Source organism: Ictalurus furcatus, chromosome 21 (assembly GCF_023375685.1).
Source record: "Ictalurus furcatus strain D&B chromosome 21, Billie_1.0, whole genome shotgun sequence".
In the NCBI taxonomy this organism is placed as follows: Eukaryota; Metazoa; Chordata; class Actinopteri; order Siluriformes; family Ictaluridae; genus Ictalurus; species Ictalurus furcatus.
The window spans coordinates 12889013-12914342 of record NC_071275.1 but is presented as its reverse complement, the minus strand read 5'-3'; the positions used below and the strand labels follow the sequence as shown (position 1 = coordinate 12914342).

Below are 25330 nucleotides of genomic sequence, written 5' to 3'. Positions count from 1 at the left end.
CTTTCTGGATAAGATTGGACAGTCCTGATGTAGATAATATACATGAAAGAATACAGGTTACGAGAAATGCAAATAACTTCAGAGAAAGAAAAGAAAATTGTCAAAAACCAGCGGAACAAACTGAGCTAGACAAGTGCAGATGGAATAACACTGATGATCAGATTTTTTTCACTCACCAAGCCCAGCAGGTTGAGGAACAGATGTGCGTGTTTCCTGATGAGGTTGTACGCCTCACAACACAAGTCCACAAAGTCATGAAAGCGACTCGAAGGCTTGTCACCCCCGTTAATCACGTAAGCCATGTCAGACGTAAAAACGAAAGGAGCCCGGTCCCTGAACAACACAAAGAGTAAACCAAACCATAAAAACACATCACAGTTTTTCATCTTAGAGGGAAAAGTAAATTCATGTCGATGGCTGTAAATGTAGTGTTGGTCAGTCCTGAGTAAACTGGTGTAAACAGGGTTTTCCCCTCCATTCCAATTCCTGGTCTCACCGTTTGATGTTGCCAAACATCTGCGCATGGCCCAGGAATTTGCCGAAGTCAATGTGGAACATGTGGCCGCTGCTCTTAAGCATGATGTTGTCATTGTGGCGGTCGCAGATGCCCAGGATGTAGGTTGCCACACAGCAGCCTGCACAGGAGTAGATGAAGTTCTCTACTGCCTGCAGAAAAATAATGACACGGTGTCACTGGTGTGATTGACAGCTCTGTATCTATGCTGTGAGAAACTGTCCAGACTGTAGGAATTCGGATAATGAGTGCAATAAATCTTTGGTGTCAAAAAATGGGCATCATATTTGTGCCAAACATGCTTTAATGATTTATGCCTCTCATTACTTCACTTGCACTCATCACACTCTGCATGGCAGCACGTTATCTTTCAGCCACTGGCACAAGATACAGGGAAGTTTTATTTATCCAGAGTTCCAGCACCCAGGTGTTTCCAAACCGCTGAGTCAACTGACTGAGGACCTACAGTATCTTCCATAAGTACTGTACTTCTCCCGCTTGAACTTTTCCACAATGAAACTTAAGTGGAATGAATGAATGAATGAATGAATATATATATATATATATATATATATATATATATATATATATATATATGCGTATAAATATAATGTTTAAGAATGCCTTTGACAAAAGAAGAACATATATTAATCCTTCTCATGGCTGGATCGGGAAGCTGTCGCAAGATTGCGACTGAGCAAGAAACATGGCAAGAGCATCACACGTGACACTGTCGCCAAACTTAACCCTCTTACCCCTAAGTTCCCACAGTATTATGTCCCATAACCCTATATTCCCCAGAGAAACAGCACGCCAACCCTGAGTTCCTGGGCCAAAATCAACATTTTAATTTTAACATTTTTAGGCCTTGAAACAACTTATAATAATGTATTTGTGTGATATTACTTTGAAAATGAAGCAGTTCAGTGTTTTTACTAAACTTGGAGCACAATTCTTAACTAGAGAAATTACAAAAAAATGCTTGCTAAAATCCTTATACTCATTTAGAAGTACCATACGAGCATCAGCGTGGGCAATGCCTTTGAATAAATTCAAGTAAATAATAAATAAATAAATGCATTTTAGCGCCAAAAGTCAACTTTCTGGTGATAATCAGACCAGCAGGTAGTGTTTTCACGAATGCACAGAGATGGTCAGGTTATGACTCCAGACCCCTGCAGTGTCAGTCGCACTGGTTGATGCTGAAGATGAAGACGGATCAGGGTCTGAATCAGGAGAGTTTGCGTCACTATCAGTTTCGGTTTCGGTTTCAACATCGCCTGAACTTTCACTGCTGTCACTATCTAGAATCCTCGCTCTCGCCTGTGTAACTGTGTATGTTTTTTCTTTTTTTTCACTGTTTTAGATGTACCTGTGTTCACTGTAGGTGTAACTTTAGCTGGAACACGATTAGCTTTTCACTTTGGCATTTTTAGTTCACTTCTACTAGTACACCAATATTCACGCTTGGATCAGCTTCATCGTAATGACGGCGTAATGTCATAATCACGTCCTGACGTCATGAACCTTCCACGCTAAAAAATAATATTTAAATAAGTAAGGAATCATAGCAGAGTAATGCCGGTACACCGGCCTTATGGGGATAACGTTTACACTGTAAATCCGCTATATCGGCCTTACGGGTATTTGGCATAGACGACCAAGCCGGTATATCGTCCTTACGGGAATAGATCAAAGACGGGCAAGCCGGTTTTTCGGCCATACGGGGTAAGAGGGTTAATAAGTTCAAAAACACTGGAAGTGTTGGGACCACCTGAGAAGTGGACGTTCACGAAAATCCACTGACGAAGGCACAACCGACGTGGTGCTGGCATACATGGTCCCTTGTGTATGGAGACTTTTGGGACACCCTTCAATTCTGGTGTTACTATTTGCCATCAGAAGTCACAAAATTAGCTGAATGGAGTAGCTCAGTGTGCAACTAAAGTGTCATGTGATCTCAATATAAATTCAATAGAAATCTGCTCCTGGAAGTTACCAGAGCTTGTTTGAGAATATATCTAAACAAACAGCATCAGGACAACCCAAAAGCTATAAAAAGATGCCGTTTTTGTTGTTGTAATAGCTGCTCTCCAAGAGGGTTTTCATAACAGTATTCACATACCTTGAGCAAAGTTTTGTACTAGCATTAGGATGTGTTCTTATTGCACATCTTATTACTTCAAAGCACTTTTGGAAGTCTGTATAACGGCAACTGCTAAATGCTGTAAATGTAAATTTATACAAGGATGAAACCTCAGGCTCACTTTCTCATACTCATCTTCAGTGGGGTTGTGTTTCTGCAGCCAGTCAGCCAGCGGGCGGTCTTTGAAGGATCCGGTGACCCCGTGCTCTACTTGGATCTTCCTCAAGGTCTCGGCATTCGGGATCATCTCCACCATGCCTAGGATAACATTTAGACAGACCTCACAAACTGTTCAGACAAATCCCAGCATTACTCCAATGATTGTGCAACATCCTGTTTAAGCCGAAAACTAAAGCATACATGTGCACTGAAGAGCAAAACCAGACTTCATCTCTCTCACACACACACACACACACACACACACACACCTCGGCTCCGGCCGGTGGAGAAGCAGCGGAAGATGACCATCCTCATGTCCAAGCCCTCCTGGATCCAGATTTTGTTCATGATGCGGATGATCTGGAGGGTGAGCATGTCCTGCCGCAGGTCATCTCCTGACTAAATGCGTTTAAACGTCAGTTATAATTCTCACACCTTTAGCACCTCTAACAGATTTAGCAAATGAGTAAGCACCTTAAAGATGACGTTGATGTTGTCTCCAAGCGGGTCCATGTTCTGGAACGAGAGCTTGAGTGGCACGGCGTTGGAGTTGAAATAGGAGCAGGACTGGGGGGGGGGGGGGGGGTTACAAGGAGAGAAAAGATATTCTGTTTTATTGCTGTTGAGCCCTGAAGGAGTGCTGGACAACACACAAAGTTTCTCTGTTTATCAGCAGCATGCAGTTTTGGCATAATATTCTGTACAATAACCATGCCATTTTGCTTCTCACCATCAAGAGACTGGAGAATGTAGTTACTAAATTAAATCATAATATTTTCCTAACCGCATGCCCTGTCACGTTTTATTCCTTACTTTTTGCATACGACATAAAAGCTTACCATTATGAAAATAGTCACTGTCACCAATGTTACGGACTTTTACAACAATGATAGCCCACTTATGGATCAAACTGAAGACTGTATAAGCATTGCAGCTACATGAACCATGTACCTGTATGTTAATGCCCTTAACTAGCAAGCCAGGGTTAAGGGGAAGGCGGCAGCTGCTGCTTATAGAGAAGAACTGCTTGACCTCATCTAGTCCCTCTCTCAGAAGAGCCTAGAGCGAAACACACAGGAACACCACCTTACCATCTCACTTCAGAATAAGCAAATTAAACAGCTTCACAGCTGCTCAGAGTTCAATGACCAGTACGGGAGATATGGCTTGATGAAAATGAGGAGGAGGTTCTGACCTGTCTCGATGATGGCGAGGCGTCTCGGACACGCTGTGCGACTTTAGCCAGGATGCTGATGAGCCAGCACTGGCGGTCAAACTCTTCACGGAGGCCTCGGCCTGAGCAGCAGAGCAACGCGGCCAGCAGGTGCTGATAGCGTACACTGAACTGTGAGTCCTGCAGAGTGTCTTTCAGCAACCTGTGACATACAATTCTGCATTATGAGGCTAATCCGCAGTATACAACACTATACCACTACGGGGTGTCCCAAAAGTCTCCATAGATAAAGGAAATGAACACATTCTAGCAAAATGTCTTCCAAAATTTTTCATAGTTAATTTTTTTTCAGATGAATTCCTTAAACAAAAGAAGAATGTATTGAAATCATTCTCATGGCTGGATCGGGAAGCTGTCGCAAGGTTGCAATGGACTTTAACGGGAAACACTGAAAGCACATCACACACGATACTTGAACTTCCACTGACGAAGGCACAACCGACGTGGTGATGGTAAACATATTCCTCCTATGTATGGAGACTTTTGGGACACCCTGTATAACAATCTATACTGTACACAGTGAAATATCCTACAGCAACCTACCCAAGATAATACAATACAAATGCTTTGCACTTTACTTGCACTAATTTTTGCTTGCTTGTGTCTTTAGTCTCTATAGCCTGATCTGGACTTGTCTTCCAGACAGGCAAAAAAGCACTTCTGTAATTTATTGTGGATAACAGTGTGATACAATGCACATGAGCAGCCTACAGTAGACAACAATAAGATCTCTTCTAACAACCTATACAATACACTACGCTCTAACAACATTTGTTGCCTTTTTATACACAATACAGTGGATCTACAGCAGTTGAAACATCATGAGCCAGTGAGACAGACTTTAAGCAAGGATCTTTCCAGCAGATGGCGCTATAGCTGCCCGAGTGAGCAAGTACACTGAACGGGGTTATTATGAATCTCAGATGTAGACCCAACACCATATGCACTGTGCTGGAGGCAACTCAATATGCCTCTTGTTTTAAAAGGGTTTACTCATGTTGACTAGGACTGGCCGTATGACACTGACAGGTGCATGTGTGTGTGTGTGTGTGTGTGTGTGTGTGTGTGTGTGTGTATTATCAGATTTCAGAGTATGCTAGATGTCAGTATTGTGTGCAAAACAGAAGGTGGACACACCAGAAAAGGCAGTGAGCGACACGCACGTCTCCAATGGCTCTGCGCAACAGGAAGCGCACCAGAGGACTGTCCAGGTAGCACTCATACTTCAGCGCCTGACGAAGGGAAAAAAGACAAAAAAGATTGACACATATCAGCTACAATGTATCACGTACAGAACAAGGAAGGTGTGTGTATGTAAAATAGAGAGAGAGAGAGAGAGAGAGAGAGAGAGAGAGAGAGAGAGAGAGAGAGAAGACAGTATGTCCATGGTACCTGCACCAGCTGTGGGAGAAAGTCCAGGAGCTCAGGGTCAGAGATGGAGTCCATCCACTGGACAGCTGTGCGCCTACACTCCTGATCTGGAAACCTAAATATACACATAAAACTTTTGAGATTTTTTTAATAAACAAGTTTTACTTCTGCTTCAATCCAACAGGACAGAAAAATCTTACAGGACAGTTGCTGAAGGAGTGTCTACACAGTGTCTACATATATTCTAAAGGTATATTAGTTATTTTAAAATAACTATTTTAAACTAGTTATTCCAGAGAAAGAAAGAACGAACGAACGAACATACAAACGAATGAAAGAGAAAAAAAAACGCTGAAATAATTTCGGATGAGGATTTGAGGATTATGATATTGAACAATAAAGAATCAGTGCATAAAATGATGTGCTGGAGGTGTTAGAGTTGGTCACATGGGCTTGACAGGATGTGAACAGTGAGCAGGAAACGGAGCTCTTACGTGGCATGCAGCAGGCCCAGTGCATCCAGGTGGTTGGTACATATCCACTGGCGCAGGAGGGCGTAGATATCAGGCAGACAGGCCCACTCCCAGCTGGGGGCACTGGCGAGGATCAGGGGCAAGCGGCTACTCTCAGCGTGGCAGAAGTAACGCTTTTCCCACAGCAGACGCTTGTGCTCCGGCGTCAACCTGACAAAACACAGAGACAGAGAGATGATGTGCAGTGGTTAATGTACGTTATGTATCGTCACCCAGTTGACTTCTCCAACATCGGCAGTACTGTTAAAGTATGCAGAATTTGAAAAGTGTGTGAGTGAGTGAGTGAGTGAGAGTGAGAGAGAGAGAGAGAGAGAGAGAGAGAGAGATGCAGTAAAGAGAGTAAGACCAAGGTAGGGGAAACGTTGAGTGGGTGTAAAGAAGATGAGGACAGAGGTTGTAAAACGAACTTGGGATAAAGGAGAGATTTTGAGAAAGTAAAAGAAGAAACAGAAACAATAGTTGAGAGAGAGAGAGAGAGAGAGAGAGAGAGAGAGAGAGAGAGAGAAAGAGAAGGGCAGAATCATCTCTGATTATCTAAGGGTGTAATCAGATGCTAGAAAAGTGAGACGTCCAGACATTCAAAGACATGCACCTGGCTCGTATTGATCTGATAAGAGACATTTGACAAGATTTTACGACACAAGGCAGTAATTCCTGTCACACATCGACAGACTGCAGATACACACCGAGATTATTAATCCAACCACATGCAGTTGCTCTTGTCTCCAAAGCTGGGACTTCTTCAGCACTTCAATCTGTATATTCCGAAGTTGCACATATTCATGTTCATCATGAAACTCCTGTTCTACAGGATGTGATGCATATGTTCATCATCATCATCTCTCTGCTTACTCAACATTCTCAGAGTACCTCATAAATAATGCATCCCGCACGGAATGTGCCATTCATCTGAGAACGGGGAAATTTGTTTTCAGCACAAATTGCTGACAGCTCATTCATTTCTCACTCAGACATTTGACTAGTCCCATTCCTGGGATTCCTACACTGGCTTGTGTTCATATTTAACCTTTAAGAAAGAAAGAAAGGCAAATAGAAAGACTGAAATACAGAAAGAAAACAACAGAGACAGAGAGACAAACTGAAAGAAACAGACGATAAGATTGAAAGAGAAAAAAATGAAAACCAAGAGAAAGAGAAACAGCAAAGTAAGAACAAAACGAGGCGGACAACATGAAAGGAGCTGAGAAAAAAAAGAAGACATGAAAGATTCTGATGAGGATAATCAGGAAGTAAATATTTGTTCAATTAATCGATATTTATATTTAATCGATTTTCTGTGCAAGAAACGACAGTAGTAGAAATAAAAATCTGAAAAACACACGAGGTGTGATTGAGCTCCGACATATAAAACTGAATCGTTTCCATTCTGAAACTGCATGCGCACATGCGGCATGAACAAAACTACAGATTCATAATTCATAGAAATTTATTCTGCCCTATGCACGATCCACATACATTTTCACAAACATGACTAGTTTTTGCTCATGAGCTCATATGCATATAAACAGAAGCATGATCGTCACGTGATTTCTCTGTGATGATCTCTCCAACACTCGCTCCAAATCGGAACACAATTCCGAGGGTGTCCCGTGGGAACTGAAAACGGCTCAACAGCGAGTCATCGTGAGCTAAAAATTCCGTAAAAACATGGCCCCTTCATAATCTGCCTATTGGCAACATCCTCCAACTGCGCCCACGCAACCATCATTAGTTGTTCTGCAACACCACTGAACCACGTTTGACAATGTGAAGCAGTGAAGGGTGGTACAACGGTAGAAACGTGACACGACTAGAAATCTTGACATTTCATTTGAGATATGAAATATCACTTCTTACGGCCATGACCTTTCTATTTTATACGAATATATTTGTGTGAAAGCTTAAGTTTGGAAAACACTGCAGTAAAGGTTGTTTGGTTTTCATCAAATCAGACACCAGTAAAAGGCTAGAGAGTTCGTATGATATCGGAATATTATGATATCGGATATCGAATATTGGAAAAACATCGTCTGGCTTTGTAAAAAATAAAATAAAATAAATTTTAAAAAGGCCGATTTTGGTGTGAAACAAAAACGTGTTGAGAACATCTCTACACCTTTACCCTCAGCCTGAGTAATGAATAATGAATGAGTGATGAATAAACGTAAAATGTACAACATCGAGTCCTCAGACTTCCCCTAGATTTCAATACCTGAGGAGACACACCAGTCAAAATCGAACACCACAACAATCAAAACTATTACTCATGACTATCATTAGTCAAGTTTGCTAGCAGGCTACCTTAGCATGCAATTACTGTGGATAAAAGTTTCCTAAAATATAAAAAAAACAGTGCATGTTTCACAACTTTGTACCTATTTAATGACGTGATGGACTGAGCTTATGTAACTCATGAGAGTCTCCATTAAAAAAAAAAATAATAATAAAAGTGAATTTAGTGAGCACTGTCCTCAATCAAAATTTGACCCAAACATCAACCTGTTTAAGTACAACCAGCAAGAGGATTGGTACTTGTGTGGTGATGGCCAGTAAACCATCCCTCAGTAAGAACTCTCACCAACCCAATGCTGCCTTAAAAGTCCATATTTTGGGAGCGGCTCTCTCTCCTGGGATGCCAGCTGTAGGGCAAGACCCCTGAATCATATTACCACCCATGTGTGCTGAACCCAATCCATTAGGAAATGCCATGCCACTCCCTCAGCCTCTGGATTTGAGCCAGAGTACTGTAAATGACCAGTCCCATGCCCTTTATGACTGCATTTCCAAGAGTTCACTAAGGACCGAAAGAGCTTTGAGGACTAGTCTAAATATTAGAGAGGAAAAAGAATACTAGGCTGTCTGTTTTTGGTCAAAATATGACACTTAAGTATCCAGGATTTAATACTAAACATATCCAGTCCCCCAAAACAGCGAGTTTATGGATCTGATTTTGCTCAAAGAAGAGGTTTAAGAACCAGGATTTAATGCCCTCATTACTAGCTGTAACACTACTGTGACTAAAGCACACCGCTTATTTGTTTGTTTGTTTGTGTTTATCGCCATACCAGCTTCAATGGCGATTTCATGGCGAATACCGGTATTTATCAGACATAAATAAAACAAAATTTTGTAATAATAAAAGTAATTAAAAATAAGTAAACAAAATAAAAGATCACAATATAATTCAGCTTAAAAAGACAGACATTTCTGTACAAAGATAAAAGATTCTTTAAATTTGCTTGTGATAAAATTTTTTCTGGGTTCATCTTACAAAACAACTCTTTCAAAGTCTGACCTGATAAAAGGCGCTGTCTCATGACATTATAAATAGGGCAAGCTAAAAAAATGTGTTTTATGGTCAAGGGAGTGTTACAGTATGGGCATTTTGGTCATTCTTCGTCCTTCAAGAAATATCCATGTGTAAGTCTGGTTTTGTAACTATGTTCTGTGTGTACTTCATTAATCCACAGACAGGTAGTTTCAGGATGGCCATGGAGCAGTTTCAGCAAGTGAAAACGGTAAAATATTTCAGAACTACCAGAAACAACCACCACCAGGTACACTGTGAAACTGAACAAAAACAGATCTGAATCTCACATCAACGGCTGATAAAACAGCACACACCCAGCTCCAAACATTTGACCTTTGTTCTGACCGATATATGACTTAATATTTACAGGTTGACGTGTCACACTCCAGTAAATGTTTAACAGAGTATCCGTGTATCTCAGTAGGAGACCTACGTGGCAATATGAGGGACAAAAAGCCAGATAGAAAAGTGGTGGAATGGGAAAGAGAGAGGAAGAAAATACAGAGAGAGGGAGTAATTGACAAAGTAGTACAGAGGAAGAGGAGACAGCTGGGAGGATATCCACATCAGCTGTTTGCAGCTGGATGTACCAGAAAAAACAAACAAACACAATTGCACTTTTGGGAAAAAGAAAACAATATATCGAAAAGGCATTAAAGTCTAAAATATCACTAATGAACTGTTCTTGTGTGTTGGTGAGAATATGCCTACTGGCCGGGAACGGTTTGCCAACTTGGGTTTTGGGAATGTGGGAAGTCTAGGCATCATATCACTAAACTATGAATGGAATGACCTGCTTGCAATTGCTTAAGCAGACAGTTCAATAATCCTGTTGCTAGGATTATTATAAATCTTGACAGATTTAATAAATTGGTTAATATCCCTTTCTACATTCTACATTGAACGGACATTTAACAGCTGAATGAACCTCAGTATTCTATCCAGTAAATGAAAAAGGCTGAATCTTAAAACCACTTAACTACAGACACCGACTCATGTCCAAATGACTTACGAGAAGCCAAGCAGAGCTAGCAAAGACCTTGGAATGGTTCTCTCCCCTTCCATTAGAGATCTAATGCTCATTGTTTTATTACAGGTGTGGTTCTCACCAGAAGAGAGACTTCTTGCTCAGGATGTCTTGGAGCTGCCTCTGGCTGCCCTGCTCCAGTCGGGAGAACTCGTACCGAGGACTGAACTCGGCCGGGGGAGGGGTGCTAAAACGCACCTCGAACGAAGACGTTGGGAAGTCCACCTGAACAAGTGAAAAAGTGGAGTTTAGGAAGTTTCATGGTGTTTGCATTGAAAAGAGACATACAGAGATAAGTTTACTGAACATTAAACTAAAATAAAACCAAACTAATTCAACATATATAAATAAAGATATACTACATTGGAATTTTGCTTACAATGGACTGGATATATTCAAACATCTAGTCATATGACACAGAAAAAGGAAGTGGGGAGAAGACGACAAAGCTAGTTATTAGCGCATCGACAACATCCATAGAACTGTTATTTTCATTTAATCATGTTCATCAATCCTTTAAACATAGTGTGGATTTTTATTTTTTTTTTACTTAATGGCATTTCAAAATCATTTTGATAGTAAGCATCTTTGTACACAAGCTCAACACTGATTGAAATTAAACTCTGAAGCGTGATAGATTCAGAAAAACCAGCTGTTCAGTCTCTTCTGGAAATCTTCCAGAAAATTGGTTGGGGACTTCTCCTTAAACAGAACATTGCACTCAATGTGGAGATGTGCAAATGCAGAGGCTGGTGTCTCTTTACTACAGCGGGAAGAAGTGGCCAGGTTTGAAACTAGTAGGACAAAGAAATGCCATGTTCATTAATATGTGCATGTACGGAGCATACAGTGCTGCATAACAAATTGAGGGCATGCTTTTATTCATTGTCCATATTTACTTTATATAGGTCAGAATGGTTTAAATTGCAAATTTGTTTATATTTTAGGAGATAGAACCAATTACATTTGTCAGAAAATATCATGGGCAGGTGCCAGCAATAATAATAACTGTGTGAGTGGATGGGATTAGTTAAAATTCCTTCAGGAGCAGACAGGAGTGGGGTGTATTTTAAAAAAAAAAATTAATAAAATAAAAAATTAACACACTTCTAACTTCAATCTCTCCTAAACACAAGCAAGTTTTATGTAACTCTATAACATTCTGACAGATCAGCCTACACTAATGTCAATCTAAAAAGTTTTTTCTCCAATTCAGAAGTTTTTAGCAGAGGGTAAAAGGGGATGAGAATGCAGCACCAGGGTTTATGGTTATCATCAGTTGCTTTAGCTCACTGTAAGTCTTGGCAGCTGTGTCAACAGCTGTGCTGGGCAGTAACAGAAGCTTCTGATACAGTACGGCCCCTCTAACAGTGGGGGCTTCCACCTTACCACGCCAAGTCAAACACTGAACGATTCACTGCCATCTTTCCCTCACATACATACGTGGCCATGCAACACTGAGTGTGTGTGTACTGGAGCAGGAAAGAAACACAGATACAGCCAAGGCACATGATTTATAAAAAAAAAAAAAAAAGAGGAAGGGAGGACAAAGACAAATAGACTTGAATTTTAAAAAAATAATCGAGATCAACTGAAAAACTTATGGTGCTGGATTGAAGGAGGTGGGAGAAGAATGTGAATAATGGGATGATCATCATTTTGAATCTTAAATAAAGCCCAGATGTGCAGCAGTGCCAATCAGTTTGAGGGAATAAAACTTCCCTGCTGTCTTTCAGAAGGGACAAAACAAAGGCTGTAATAAGGCTGGAAGCTGTAGTCCATCCAAACAGCGGTCCATCGGTGTCCGCTCCACAGCCCAGTGCCCTCAGACAAAGCTGCAGCTACCAAGCACAAAGCACAGCTGGCACAGTTCTGAGAATTCAGTCTACTTCACATTGTGCCTTTCTGTGCGACTGATGGACGTTTCAGAGCATTATCATGATCTCATTTGACTTTGCTGTAGGTCAGCAAGAGACCAGAAGGGTTTGGTGATTTCTTGGCTCTAACTCGTAATGAGTTCAGTCGGGTGTGTAAGAGCAGGGAAATAACCCGACTGTGCTGGACTCTAGCCAGGTAGGACCACAGCTCTAGGGGAAGAACTGTAGAGGGAAGGAGAAGTACCATTTTCAAAGGGCACTGCAAAAATGTCATGTCTGAATGTCTTATGAGGTGTCAAGTCAGTGTAAGAGAGTGTGTAAATGTGCGTGGGGGTCTGTGAGAGGCTGCGGGGTGATGGAGTTTATGTAGTCAATGACTATGTGTGTGTGTGTGTGTGTGTGTGTCTCTGTGTGTGTGTATGCGCTGGAGGGGATGTCCTGCAGGACGAGATGAAAAAAGAAAAAAAAAGTTTTTTCTGGCCTATTTCCCTCATGCTCTCTCTCAGAATGAACTGACCTACTTTCAGTCCTCTTGTACTAGGCAGCAGGACACACCCCTACAGAACCAAATCTCAGCTAGAACTCAGCTCTTCTATGTAGACTGTAACCAAGTTAAACCAAGACTTAAGGTGGACCAAAAGCACGGCTTTTTGACATCACAAGCAACCACCAGACATCTACTATATAATGTTAAATATATATAAAAAAATAAAATTAAATAAAAAAAAAGACACAAAACAGTGAGCAATAAGTAATACACACAGGTATCAAATCTCCAGCAGAAATTTGTAGCAGTGCAATTTCACTACTATTTGCTGTCATTTGTATGTTCAACCAGTCAGTCAGTTAGTTCATGTTTCACTGCTGAGCTTCCACAGAATATCAGCTAGCCAAGATGAGAAAGAGAATTACTTTTGTTCGCGACAGCTCCTGTTTATCAGTACTAAAAGATTTTATGGCAGTTCTGTTTGAATTGTGAAGCCCAGTTTCACCAGTTCTGGATTGCGAGGTAGATTTTGATTTGATTTCTAGTACTATGATCTGATTACTACTTTTATACCTAAACAAAAGATTCTAATGTAGTCTGTCCTCCTGCAAAATAGAGCTTGCCTTGGTCGGTTATATTTTGGTTCCTCGACACTAATCGCCTAAACCCCTCTCTACCTACTACTACTGCTGCTGTAAATAGAGTTCAGTAGTGATCAATACAATAGTCTTAGTGAGTGCAGCCATGTGAAAAGGTCTGGCAGTTAACGAAACTTTTTCGCTGAGGTCAGTGTATATGATGTGGCTGTGAATGTGTGCTGGCGTGTTCGTTATGTTGGTGGGAAGTGAATGTAGCACATTCAGCACGTTTCTAAAACTACTTTTTGTCAAGACACCCACAAAGAATACTCTGACTTAAATTTAAAGTCAAATTCTTGTTTGGTCGATTTTAGCAGCTACCAGCGCATACCTTTAGTGTGTACAGATTAGGACTGCAACTAACTATTTATTCGATTAATCGAACGGGGTGGGGGGAGACGACAAACTTTCAGCAGCATTGTTCATTTATTTAAAATAAAATCCACAAACAGTGTTAAAACTTTATACGACTGTTTTTCCAATTATATAAGACTGAAAAGAACCCAATACACACAGACACACACCAGAATATATATTATTAATTTAGGACTGTAGTTTAATTCAGTGCTATATAATTGTAAAATACTTATGTAAAATACTTAAATAAATAAATAAATAAATAAATCTCGCACACATACATACGTATATACATACAAGTATTTATGCATTATTTTTTATGGATGCACAAAAAGCACTGAATAAAACTACAGCCCTAAATGAATAATAAAAACTCACTTTCACTGCACTTTGTGGTTTCTGTTACTCACTGCCTTGGCAAATTGTTTTACTTCTGTTTACTTTTGACCACAGTGTTTTAATTGGACATTGCAGATCTTACTTGATCTCCCACCGTTTAACAGCGCGTCTACACCGTGAGTGAGGAGCAACACGGCCTCGTTTCTAATAGATCACTTCCGTTATAATAAATGAAAGAACTTGCACTGCAAGCGTGCAAATAGACCATATAATGACAATAAAGTTAAATTAAACTAAACCTTTTAAGCAATTCGCACCAGTTCCCCAACCCCTTGCACACAGTGGAGCATTTTGTTTGTTTGTTTGTTTGTGTGTGTGCGCGCGATGTTTAAATAACTCTGAGGTGTGTGATGTTATTGTAATGTTATTTTTTATCAGGGAACTTGCTTTTTTGGCACAATAAGAGAAGTGGTGGACTTTTTCAGGAAGAAAAAATAAATTAGCAGGTGACTGAAGAAAGGGAAGTGGTTTGGCATTGTACATGAACAGAAATAATCCACAAATAAAATAAGTCGAGTGAAGTAGATGGACAGAATGATAGCACTGAAAATAGAGAAGCGAGAAGACACAGGTGCATGAGGAAGTGTTTTCATGTATAACATTCTAACCTGCAGGATGACACTGTCCGGCTGGCTGAAGTTGGGAGTGCTGGACCGTGTGTTTCCACTTCCTGGGGTTGACGGCCAAAGACCCAACAGCTTCCTGCCACACGTCAAAATGCTGTAACACAGGAAAAACACAGCTCAATCCCACCAACCAAACATCCGCTTCTGGATATGCACAATGACGACAATGACAGGGGCTTTGCAGTAATATTATTATGCACAGTGTGTATGTTTCATCTGCTTTCAGCATGTTTTTTAACTTAAGTGTCTACACGTAGAACGAAGGTCAATTCTTTTAGAAATGATGCTATTTGAATGAATCCAGAAAATACAGGATTTGTTCACATTTTTTGCTAGTGTGGAATAAATACTTATGCAATAGTCATGTTGTATATCCATAATGGCGGTCACCAGTGATACAGAAGACTAAACTACACCAATAAGGAAATGTTTTGCTTGGTTGGCTTCATAGGAAGAGTTATTTACTCAACTTTTGGTAAACAGGCTTCCAAAGAATGTATTACGTGTATGATGACTGTTTTCTCGATCTGAGACAGTTTACATGACGAGTTTAATGTGTGTGAGAGAAATTGTCCTTTATTTCATGCTGTACGTTGTGTTCTACGCCTGCACAAGGAGGCACGCCTAAGAAGGTCGTGTCATGTCATTTAGATTAGTACAGAACGTTTATCTGCTTACAGAGTCACAAACATGTTTTTTTTCTGTTAAGGGTTCATCTGCACATTTGCAGATGAACCCTTGCAAGACCCTTAAACAAAGCCTGTTTGAACTGCCTCAAACTGATCCTTATCGATACATAGAAGTGTATCCTGCCCTGTGCTTCCTCTATATAGTAGATGTTCAGCACAAGCGTCTTAGCACGCTCTCATCTTCTATTCTGTATGCATCCTTCTATAATAAATTTCTTCATCGGAGAGGACGAGTCTGCGAGTGTTTGTCTTTAAAACAAACAAAAAAAATCCATACTTGCATAATGGACAAATGACTCCAACAGATTACTAATAGAGTTTCCACAAGTGTTTTTCCGTCTCATCCAGCAATTAGAGAAAGAAAAAACCCTATTGACTTTTTTACGTGCTTCATGGCATAGCAATGCACTTCTATTGCACGCACACGACTTATTCTGAATCCAACTACCTGCTGCACTACACACATCAGCCAAGGCACTAACTGGCTCTTGGTTTTTATAAATAAAAATTTCAAAAGTGGGGTAGGGGTTTGCAGGGCAGATTAATTCTTTTCACAGTTACACTCTGATGAAACCAAGTAAATTAAACTACAGCGGAAAGCTGTTCCATTAAACTTTTTCCCCACTACATTTTTTATTTTCACTGCACAAGTAAGTATTATTTCTTCTTTCCTCAGCAACATTCACCATTAAATGCTGAAGATGTTTCTTCCTCATAACATCTTAGGGAGTTTTTCCTCGCCACCGGTTTGCTCAATTGGGATTAATCCACACACTTAAAATCTGTATCCTGTGATTATGCTCTGAGACAATGACCGTTGTAAAAAGCGCTAGACAAATAAAATTGAATTGAAAAATTGAATTGAATTAAATGTCACTCTTCTTACAGGAAAAACAATAATTGAAATGAAAAACCCTGTTCATTTTGAACAAGGGTGGACAAATCCCCAGCTCCTGGGACAAGCAGATTTTATTTTCAGGTTATTGACCAGAAGAAAAGTACATTCGATAACCGGAGAAAAAAAAGAAAATCTTACTCCTTACTGACGGTCACAAAAAGAAATCTTTCATTTGGTATGTGCAGTACGTGTAAAACGAATACACAGTGGTGACACACCAGGGCTGTAACTGCATCTTGTTCTTCTGTAGCCCACCACCTGCTGCACTACACACATCAGTTAAGGTGCGATCTGGTTGACGGTGGAAAAAATTTGTACTAGGTGGATTAATTCGAGTAAAAATGACAATCTTTTCACAATGCGGTAGAAAAGTTATGTGGAAACGCTGATTAAACCAAGCGCAGAGCTGTCGTATAATTTTTCCCCTAGCACAAAACACACAGTCTCCTCACAGTTAAATATACTGTAGATCAAGAGAAAATAAAGTTAAAAGATATTAGAATTATGTCTTTTACGTGTGATGAGATATAGGTGATCGAGCATATCTCATAGTCAAACCATTGCCCAACAACTCGCTGACTTTTAATCGAGGACACAAACACAATAACCCTGTTGCATATCTGATGAATGTATGACCCCTGCTTATTTTTTCCACGCTAGGAAATATACTTATGCCTCTGCTAAACAAAGTTAATCTGATAAAGCACATCAGTGTCTAAGATTTCTACAATAAGACCTTGGCCTAATCTTGGATTAACTCTACTTGGCTAAGGGAAAGACAATCCCTGCCGTATCATACATTCCTCAGATTGATCTACAGCAGCTGCAGAAACTTAGCATCCCTCTTACCTCAATCTTTTTTCACTCCAACTCGATCCTTTGTTCAGCAAAATTTACCTACTTGCATACAGTGTGGTAGTGCTGAGTCAAAAGCAAATCTTTTTTACCACAGAGACAGGTTTGTTCTTTTGTTCTGCAGGATGTTTTTGAGCACAGAGGAAGTGCTGTTTTGCAAAAGGAGTACGTTTCTTGTACATTTACCCCTTAAAACTCTCCCAGTGCAACAGTGCAAGATTTTGCACCAGTGGATGTTTGCTCTTCTCTGACGCACATAAAACCATGCATAGGTAAACTATTTAATGTCAAGCCAAAGCGGAAGCTTGTTTCCCTTAACTTACTAAACAATTCCATTAAATAGTGTTTAGAGTGATTATTCATTATATTTCCCTGCTTGATAGTTGGTTCAGACGTATGCCAGGCTTACACTATTATACCTCATAACTGACTAATACACAGTCAACTGCTTGTGTATACGGAGTTACAATTTGCTTACAAAAGGCTCATTTTCAAACACGTGCATCAGTCAGATGTGTTTTAGTATGCTTTTGCTGATAATGGCCAGCACATGTCATTTTTCCATCTGTGACATGACAAACCCATCTCCTGCTCTATGATTGACTAGCAGTTCTTACTCAAGCAGTCCATGACTGCATGTTTCCGGCAATGCCTTGTTGATGTGGGAGGTCAGGAGAACGGTCAGATTGGTTAGAGCTGGTTGAAAGTCTACAGTAACTCAAATAACCACACTTTACAACTGTGTTGAGCAGAAAAGCATCTCAGAGCAGACAACAGATTGAAACTACACACAGCACGTAACCCAAGCTCAGGAGCAAACCATGGACCTTGGAGTTGTGAGGAGCGGCAGCACTCTGCTGTCCTACACAAATGTATAAATAATCATTTCTCGATGCACTCACTGTCTGAAGTTGAAGAGCGGCATTGTGACCCAGCCCAGTGCCTCCATGTTGCGGGCCTTCTGCTTGCTCTTGTCCTCTGCTCCTCCAGGGGGTGGTAGCGGAGTCGCATGCAGAGTCACTGTCAGCTGAGACTCTCGTGGCAGCTGGTTGATCTGCACCGGGAAGCATATCCTACAATGTAAGATGAGAAGAAGAGAGGAAAGAGAAAAAAGGATCATTCAGCATCATGGCATCTCATCTAGAGCACCTAGTACAGCAGCTGGTCAAAGCTGAGTGGATGATAACTGGTCATTCATCACACACAGAAGGTCCCAAAATAGTTACAGAGGTCCCTCTGTGGTGAAAGGGATGCCCCTTGTTCTTCATAGTAAAGCACTATAGATGGCATCTAACTGGCTACTGTTGCTACTGCAACAGTGCTCTTCAAGGAGACCTGATGAAAAGGAGACGATTAACTTTTGTTGTGAAGATGGGGATTCTTTATTTAAGGATCCCAGGTCTCACTTCCAAGAACAAACTGTACTGGCTGAAAAAGTTAACCATTTACCAGTACGTAAAAGAGATATTTTATATTATATATATATATATATATATATATATATATATATATATATATATACACACACACACACACACACACACACAAATATACATACATGCATATCTCAAGGTTATAAGGTTAACAATATCTGCACTTATTATATAGGATTATTATATAGGATATATTACAGTGTGAACATAAAAGCACACTCTTGTTTATAGAGAAACGGGGGGGGGGGGGGGGGGGCTGACCGAGGTTCAACACCTGGTGACAACTATATCCTCAAGCCATGCACATCAAAGCATTAAAAAAGGGGAAGAATTTAAATTTTATAATGCAACAGCTTTCATTATAAATAGTTTGTGCATATTTAAATTACATCTGACAAAATCCTTATTGTGCTTGCTAGGAAGTAAACAAAGTATAGTCCTCCCACACCATCCCCAGACAATACATTAGATGCAGACGTGAGGGCGGAAAAAAACAGCCACAGGATGCTGCACTAGTTCCTATTTCAGATAACATGCAGAACATTAAACAGATTTCTATTGGAATGCCATTTGAGGCAGTATGGTGTGGACTATGCAGAGAAAAATCATAGCTGTGAAGGCTTCATTTGACACTCACCTTTGGTCCCAAACCACCAGATGGAAGAGGTATTTGCTGACTGACTGTTTGCTTGTATGTTGAGGGGCACACAGTTCGTCTCCCCCATGGGTGAGAGAACACGACAGAAAGAACCCTTCATAACTGTGAATGATAGAAAGAAAGAGAGACAGTCAGTAATTTGCTAAGTGTACTTAAGCTTGCAAAACAGCCGCATATTTGATTGGTGATCTTCAGTGATCTTTAAAGCATCTCTAATTGATATTCTAAAATTCCCACCACTAAGAAAGTCCATCCCCATCCAGACGTGTCTCCAAAGCTCCTCGCCCTAAAAATGTTCACACGCACAGTACAATGGTGGCATCCGATCAAAACAACAGTCAATCCAAAACATGGGTCGTGTTTTTGTCTAGCAAATGATGTCATATACACCATAAAGTTACAGTTTCTAAGGAATAAAACACAACAGGGTGTGTTGTTAATAGGAGAATAATTAGTTGATTATTTTCCTATAACAGCACTGATGTGTAAACTGCTGAAACTGGAGACTCATTCCAAAAATGCTAAACAAACATCTCCTCACAGAAAACTATAGCAATTCAATGATTAATACTCATTTAGTTTTTAAATAACAGCACAGTTTTATTTTATCCATTTTTCTTTGTCCTAGATCCTATAGTGCATCCCTCATAAAAGTCCCTGTGAATCAGTGGTTACTATAGAAACCATAACATATTAGCATGAGGATATTAATATAAACCTATGATCTGCCTTGCAGCTATTATTACTATCAGAGCCATGCTGTTATATAAGATTAATCAACATCTTGTGACCGAGAGGATAACAGTCATAACCAACCAAGCCTGAAGTGCAAAATAATTTCCCCTTAAGAAGAAAAGTAAAGCAATCTTCCACTTTTCACGTCTCTCCAGCGTTCTTCTCACTTACTCCGTCCCAATGCTTTCTAGATGCTTTCTTTCCTTTCTATTTTCACGTTGGAACTATGACTTCGCTCAAATGTCAGCCTTCTTTCAAAAGATATCTCAGTATCTCTGCTGTATTCCTAGCCTTATCCCCTACGCCATCAAGCTGCCACTTTGCTTTCTATTTATTTATTACCTCCCCTTTTATCAGCTGCCTGTGCATGGTGAAATGTCTACTTGTTCATTACTCAATGCATTTCATTTGCTGAAACATTTCTCTCAAAACATAAATTTTAGATAATTTATCAGGTCAGAAGCCTGGCAGAGATCAAATCCAAAGTACATGGGAGTGATATAAGTTATATAAATGAAATTAAATGCATCATACAAGCCTCTTGCATGCAATTCCATGGGCACTAAATGTGAATACCATCAAAGGCAAATTTGCCTATTGCAAAAAATAAATGCGCAGAGGCACCTGATTTGCCTAGACGTGGATCAATAGGTTCTCTAATGTGTTAGAGAGTTGTGACTACCATGTCAACAGGCAGAACAAGGTAACTACTGTAAGCAATGTAATGGTGATTTAGCATCATAAAGTAATGAAAAAAATATAGAACAAACAATTGGATCAGGCTTCAATTCTACTTGTACTGTGCACTTTTTCAGCCATTCCATGACCCAGAATCTCTGTTTCTGGAAACAGACGAGAACTTTTTAGGTTTTGAAGAAAACTCCAGAGGGCATAGGTTATGTGTAATATTTAGTGCCAGCAGAGGAACATCTTTCCATCACCGTTTCACCGTTTCTTGTACTGGAAAAGTCTTTAAAAGGGAAAGGGCTCTCAAGAGTGTGGTTCAAAATAGAAACAATAACATTCGCCAGCTAACTGGAATGCCAGATGACTGAAATATACAGAACAGCTAGATAGATGCCAAACGTTCAGTTAATTTAGAACTTCCTGTCCACCCTTTCCTCTGCCCAGTCACCAGATGGCGTGCGTCACCACTGCACAGGTGCTTAGCACCCCGACTTGCCCTCCAGCCTGCCTCCAAAAGGGGTCAAAGGTCATGGCGAGTTCCCATGCTGCATCCTTTGTGGCAGCTCCATATGCAAACAGCATCAGTTTCAGAGCGAGACAAAGGACATTGGTCCATCCCGGGCAATGGGTGGAAGAGACTATTCACATGGTAGGAGGGGGAGAAGGCAGGGCTGAACCATTCTGGGGGTGTGGAAGATTATGGCAATGGTTAGTATTTGTTTCCAAGCACTACTGACGATGCATTGTCAATACGTGTGTGCATTGAACTCAGCACTGTGTATGTATTATGTTCAGCCCAGTGAGGTCTGTGTGTGTGTGTGTGTGTGTGTGTGTGTGTGTGTGTGTGTGTACTGGGAGGCTCAGAGGAAGCAAAAAGGGCTGTCATTTTCAGGGGTTCCCTCTGCACCTCATAATACCATGTAATCCCATGTGCAACTCAGAACATCTGTGTGTGTATGTGTGTTAATGTATCAGAGCAGTGTTCGCTTTTATCTCCAGCTTTCCTCTGTGGTTTTGCTTCCTTTGCTTTAAATAAATAAGTATACTTACTAGGGTTCCCACTTGGAAATCAATGAGGAGGATTTTCCAGGAAGTCTCTACATCATAGTCACTGTGTGTATTAATTTAAACCTTGTATATGTATTATAAACATCACAACTGTTGCTAATGAGGTGTTATTTTAAAATGATTCACGTGTGCCAACATCGTTAGTATAGAAGTTAACAAGAAGTATAGAAGTTTTATTTAATTTGTTCAAATCGCAACACGGAATACACTAATGAGCCAAGTAGAATTTCAAGGATTGCATGAAAACACACAAAAGCAATTTGACCCCTGAGAAAATCGCAACTCTGGCGAGAATTCGATACTATTTTTCATTAAAGCAAATGAAAGGCACAACTTCAACACCTCTCTAAATAAAAGAGCCAGTCAAGCTCGTGACATGATTTTCTCGGCTTTAGGAATGCTAATGAATGCTGGTGTGCGTTTGTGTTACCTGGCGGCCCAGGTGATGGGGACACGGTGGGCAGCATAAATGTTGAAGGACAATACGTTGGTCACCATGCCTGCCTCCTGGATTGGTGCTGTGGCCCGGCTGCTGTGTGGAGCCGTGTGGAAGTTGGCGTTGAATGTGCTGCAGTAGAGCTCCACTAGATCCAAGATGGCAGCTGTCAACCTTTCAACTATTTTCTCTGGAAAGGGAACATGAACAGAGTAGAGGTCAAAGACTTTTCCATGTAAACACACTGATGGGCCTGCAACTGGCTCAAGATGTAGATGCACAACACACACACACACACACACACACACACACACACACACACACACACACACACACGCACACAAATCTACACAGTTTGATTTCAAGCGGTCTTCTTTCAATCAGCATGTATAGACAGCATGCATACACTTTTTGGAACTAGTCTTTATGCACAAATGTTTGTGCGTACTTATAAGAAATATGTAACAAACGATGAAAAAAAAAAAGTCTACACTTTTGTAGCTAAATAAACATTACACAACATGGTTATATTGAATGGTTTAAGTTAGAACAAATATGACCAAAGGAATGTGTGTGTGTGTGCGCGTAAGCTCTTCAGAACATACAAAATAGGTTGGTCTTAAATTCCCTCAATTGTATATTTTGCACATTATTATTATTATGATTATTAAGCACTAGGATGGGTTGCCAGTCCATTGCAGGGCACTATGCACACACATGACACATTCATAGCTAGAGGCAGTTTAGAGTAGTCAGTCCAGTGGGGAGAAAAACAGAACAGTGAAAAACATACGTGAACGCAGGGAGAACAAGCAGAACTGTACATAAACAACAACCAGGGCTCAGGATCGAACCCTGCTGTGAGGCAGCAACACCCACTGTGCCCATTCAGCACTTTTTTAATTATTATTATTATATTTTTAGATGTTATTTATTTAAAGAAATAACACATTTATTAAGGAAATCATACACATTATTGTTATTATTATTATTATTATTTTTATTGATCACGGCTAATACCTGTGTATTTGCCTCCAGATTAGCAACCGTGCATATTTATTGGGACAAATAAAGACTCATTTAGATACAGCACATGTTTATGGAGTAAAGCACAGAAGAGGAAGGTGAACAGTGTGCATCCTGACGCCAGACATGCATCCTTCCTGTTTATCCCAGTAAAGACAGACGTCCTTGCAGCAGGAGGTCTTTCCACACAAACACACACTGACTACGAATTGCCGCACACACACACACAAAAAAAACACTCCTAAAAAAAAAAACTAAAAGTAGAACAAAACAAAAAATTATATTTAAGTATCATCAGTGAAACAAGACTTCACAGAATAATACACAGACGTTTAAACTCAAAAAAGGTCAAATGACTTCTATACATGGAAGTTTGAATAAAAGGCAATAGCTACATTTCTAATTTGCTAAATTTCTGTTGGTGAATAACACTAGGGCCTGATTATACATGCTTTGAAGCAGTCTTTCTTAGCTAATCTTATACTAACGGTTGGTTTGCTTGTAATAATTTGTTTGTACCCTGAAAAACTAAAAGGCTCAGTGATTTAACGTACATCAGCTCCACTTGATTAAACTGAGTTACATCAACACAGTTTGTTTACATAACAACAACATGATTTGATCAAGATCCAACCTGGGTCGCTGGCATTGTGAAACAGCAACAGCTGTGCTGCTGCACGGTTACAATCTTTCTTTCCTTCAGTGCCAAAATCCTCATGAGATGTCATAACGTAATTGGATAACATTTAACGACCCGAATTGATTATTCACTCTAAATAATTGAAACAAGTAATTATAAACGTACTTAATATAAGCAATTAAATCATGTTTTGATGAAAAAGTTAACATTTTTAAGTAAACTATGTTCCCTTAAATCTGACCGCCTGCATATTCCTGTTTTCCCCCCACATTTCCCACACAGGAAAGCTTAATTTCAAAATGATCAACTGATGGAATGCTTTTGTTTTATTTTACTAAACGTTATTTGGCGCCGTTTATAATAGAAAAAATCTAATATTTCCCAGTTATGTTTATACTGCTAATGTTGCTAATATATTGAGTAGTGCAAAAACTGTATTTCTATAATAATAAAGAAAAAAAAGATCACTGCGATGTTCATTTTTAAGCAGTGATGAGAAAATAATGGCTATAGTGATACTGTCTCTAAAAAGCAGGTCACAGCAGAAGCGTGACACACAAACTTCTGGGTATGATGGGAACTGTACCTCGGTTTTCTCTCTTCGCCAGCACGCTCACATCCTGTGAAACAGAAACACACGGACAGTCAGAAAGCAGATGAGACTTGCACTGGGGGGAATTTCTGCAGCATTAGCGTTTTGGCTTTAAAAGGTTAACAGTATGAGAGAAGACGTTCGACTGTACACTGTGTTCGCACGCTGTGCCGACACCAGCATGGCTGTTTATAATAGAGCCTCCAACAGAAATATGGTGCTAGTGCAGCGTGCAGCTCAGCAGACCAATACATCACTGCTTTCCAGTAGCTCATCCATGTTGGATTTTCCACAGGTATTTATATTTGTGTCTGTGTGCATGTGTGTGTTCACCTTCTGCACTCTGGGCTGCAGTCTGCAAGGGCAAGCAGGCAGCTGATTCAGGGCTGAGGTGATGTCGGGTGTTTCCACAGCAGCAAGCGAGCTGCACAGAGCCTTGACGGACTGAACCAAGCGCTCCACGTGCAACTGCAGTTCGGCCTGGAGACGGGGAGAAGTAGAGAAAAAGATATATATTTGTTGAGGTTTTATATTTTTAGAAGTGTTGAGGTGCAGGTAGATTTACTCATCATGTATATAAATGCAATATACATTACATACACACCACTGGCACCTATAATACAAATCTTTCATTATATATCTTGATTTGTATACTGTTGGGTACCACTTTGTCAGTAACCTCCTTTGTTTGGAAATAAATAAATAAACAAACTAAAACCTTGGCGACATCGCAACTTATTTTCCAATAACAGCATGTCCCCGAGTTTGTTTTTTTTTTTATTCCTCTTATACCACAGCAATTTGTCAACACCAAGTTTTTTTTAAAAAAATAATTACAGATCACATCATACTATTTTTCTGTCCCTATTTACATTTTAATGTTGTAAACAGCTGTGTAATTTCTATGATCTCTTATTACATATTATTAAAAGTTT

General features: G+C 40.1%; 1 protein-coding gene across 2 annotated transcripts in view; it reads right to left on the bottom strand.

The window, feature by feature from the left end:
• The window catches only part of pik3c2b (phosphatidylinositol-4-phosphate 3-kinase, catalytic subunit type 2 beta), a 60377-nt gene that overhangs the window by 8000 nt on the left and 27047 nt on the right, over positions 1-25330 (bottom strand). For both annotated transcript variants that reach the window (XM_053652599.1, XM_053652600.1), the window contains exons 9-25: positions 24729-24875; positions 24390-24423; positions 22132-22327; positions 19191-19313; positions 18023-18193; positions 14661-14772; positions 10377-10519; positions 5919-6107; positions 5446-5539; positions 5191-5285; positions 4015-4195; positions 3771-3878; positions 3294-3386; positions 3089-3218; positions 2782-2918; positions 497-666; positions 177-333 (exon numbers count right to left, since the gene is read on the bottom strand). In XM_053652599.1, coding sequence (XP_053508574.1) covers positions 177-333; positions 497-666; positions 2782-2918; positions 3089-3218; positions 3294-3386; positions 3771-3878; positions 4015-4195; positions 5191-5285; positions 5446-5539; positions 5919-6107; positions 10377-10519; positions 14661-14772; positions 18023-18193; positions 19191-19313; positions 22132-22327; positions 24390-24423; positions 24729-24875 — 2280 coding nt within the window. The remainder of the gene's footprint in view (positions 1-176; positions 334-496; positions 667-2781; positions 2919-3088; positions 3219-3293; positions 3387-3770; positions 3879-4014; positions 4196-5190; positions 5286-5445; positions 5540-5918; positions 6108-10376; positions 10520-14660; positions 14773-18022; positions 18194-19190; positions 19314-22131; positions 22328-24389; positions 24424-24728; positions 24876-25330) is intronic.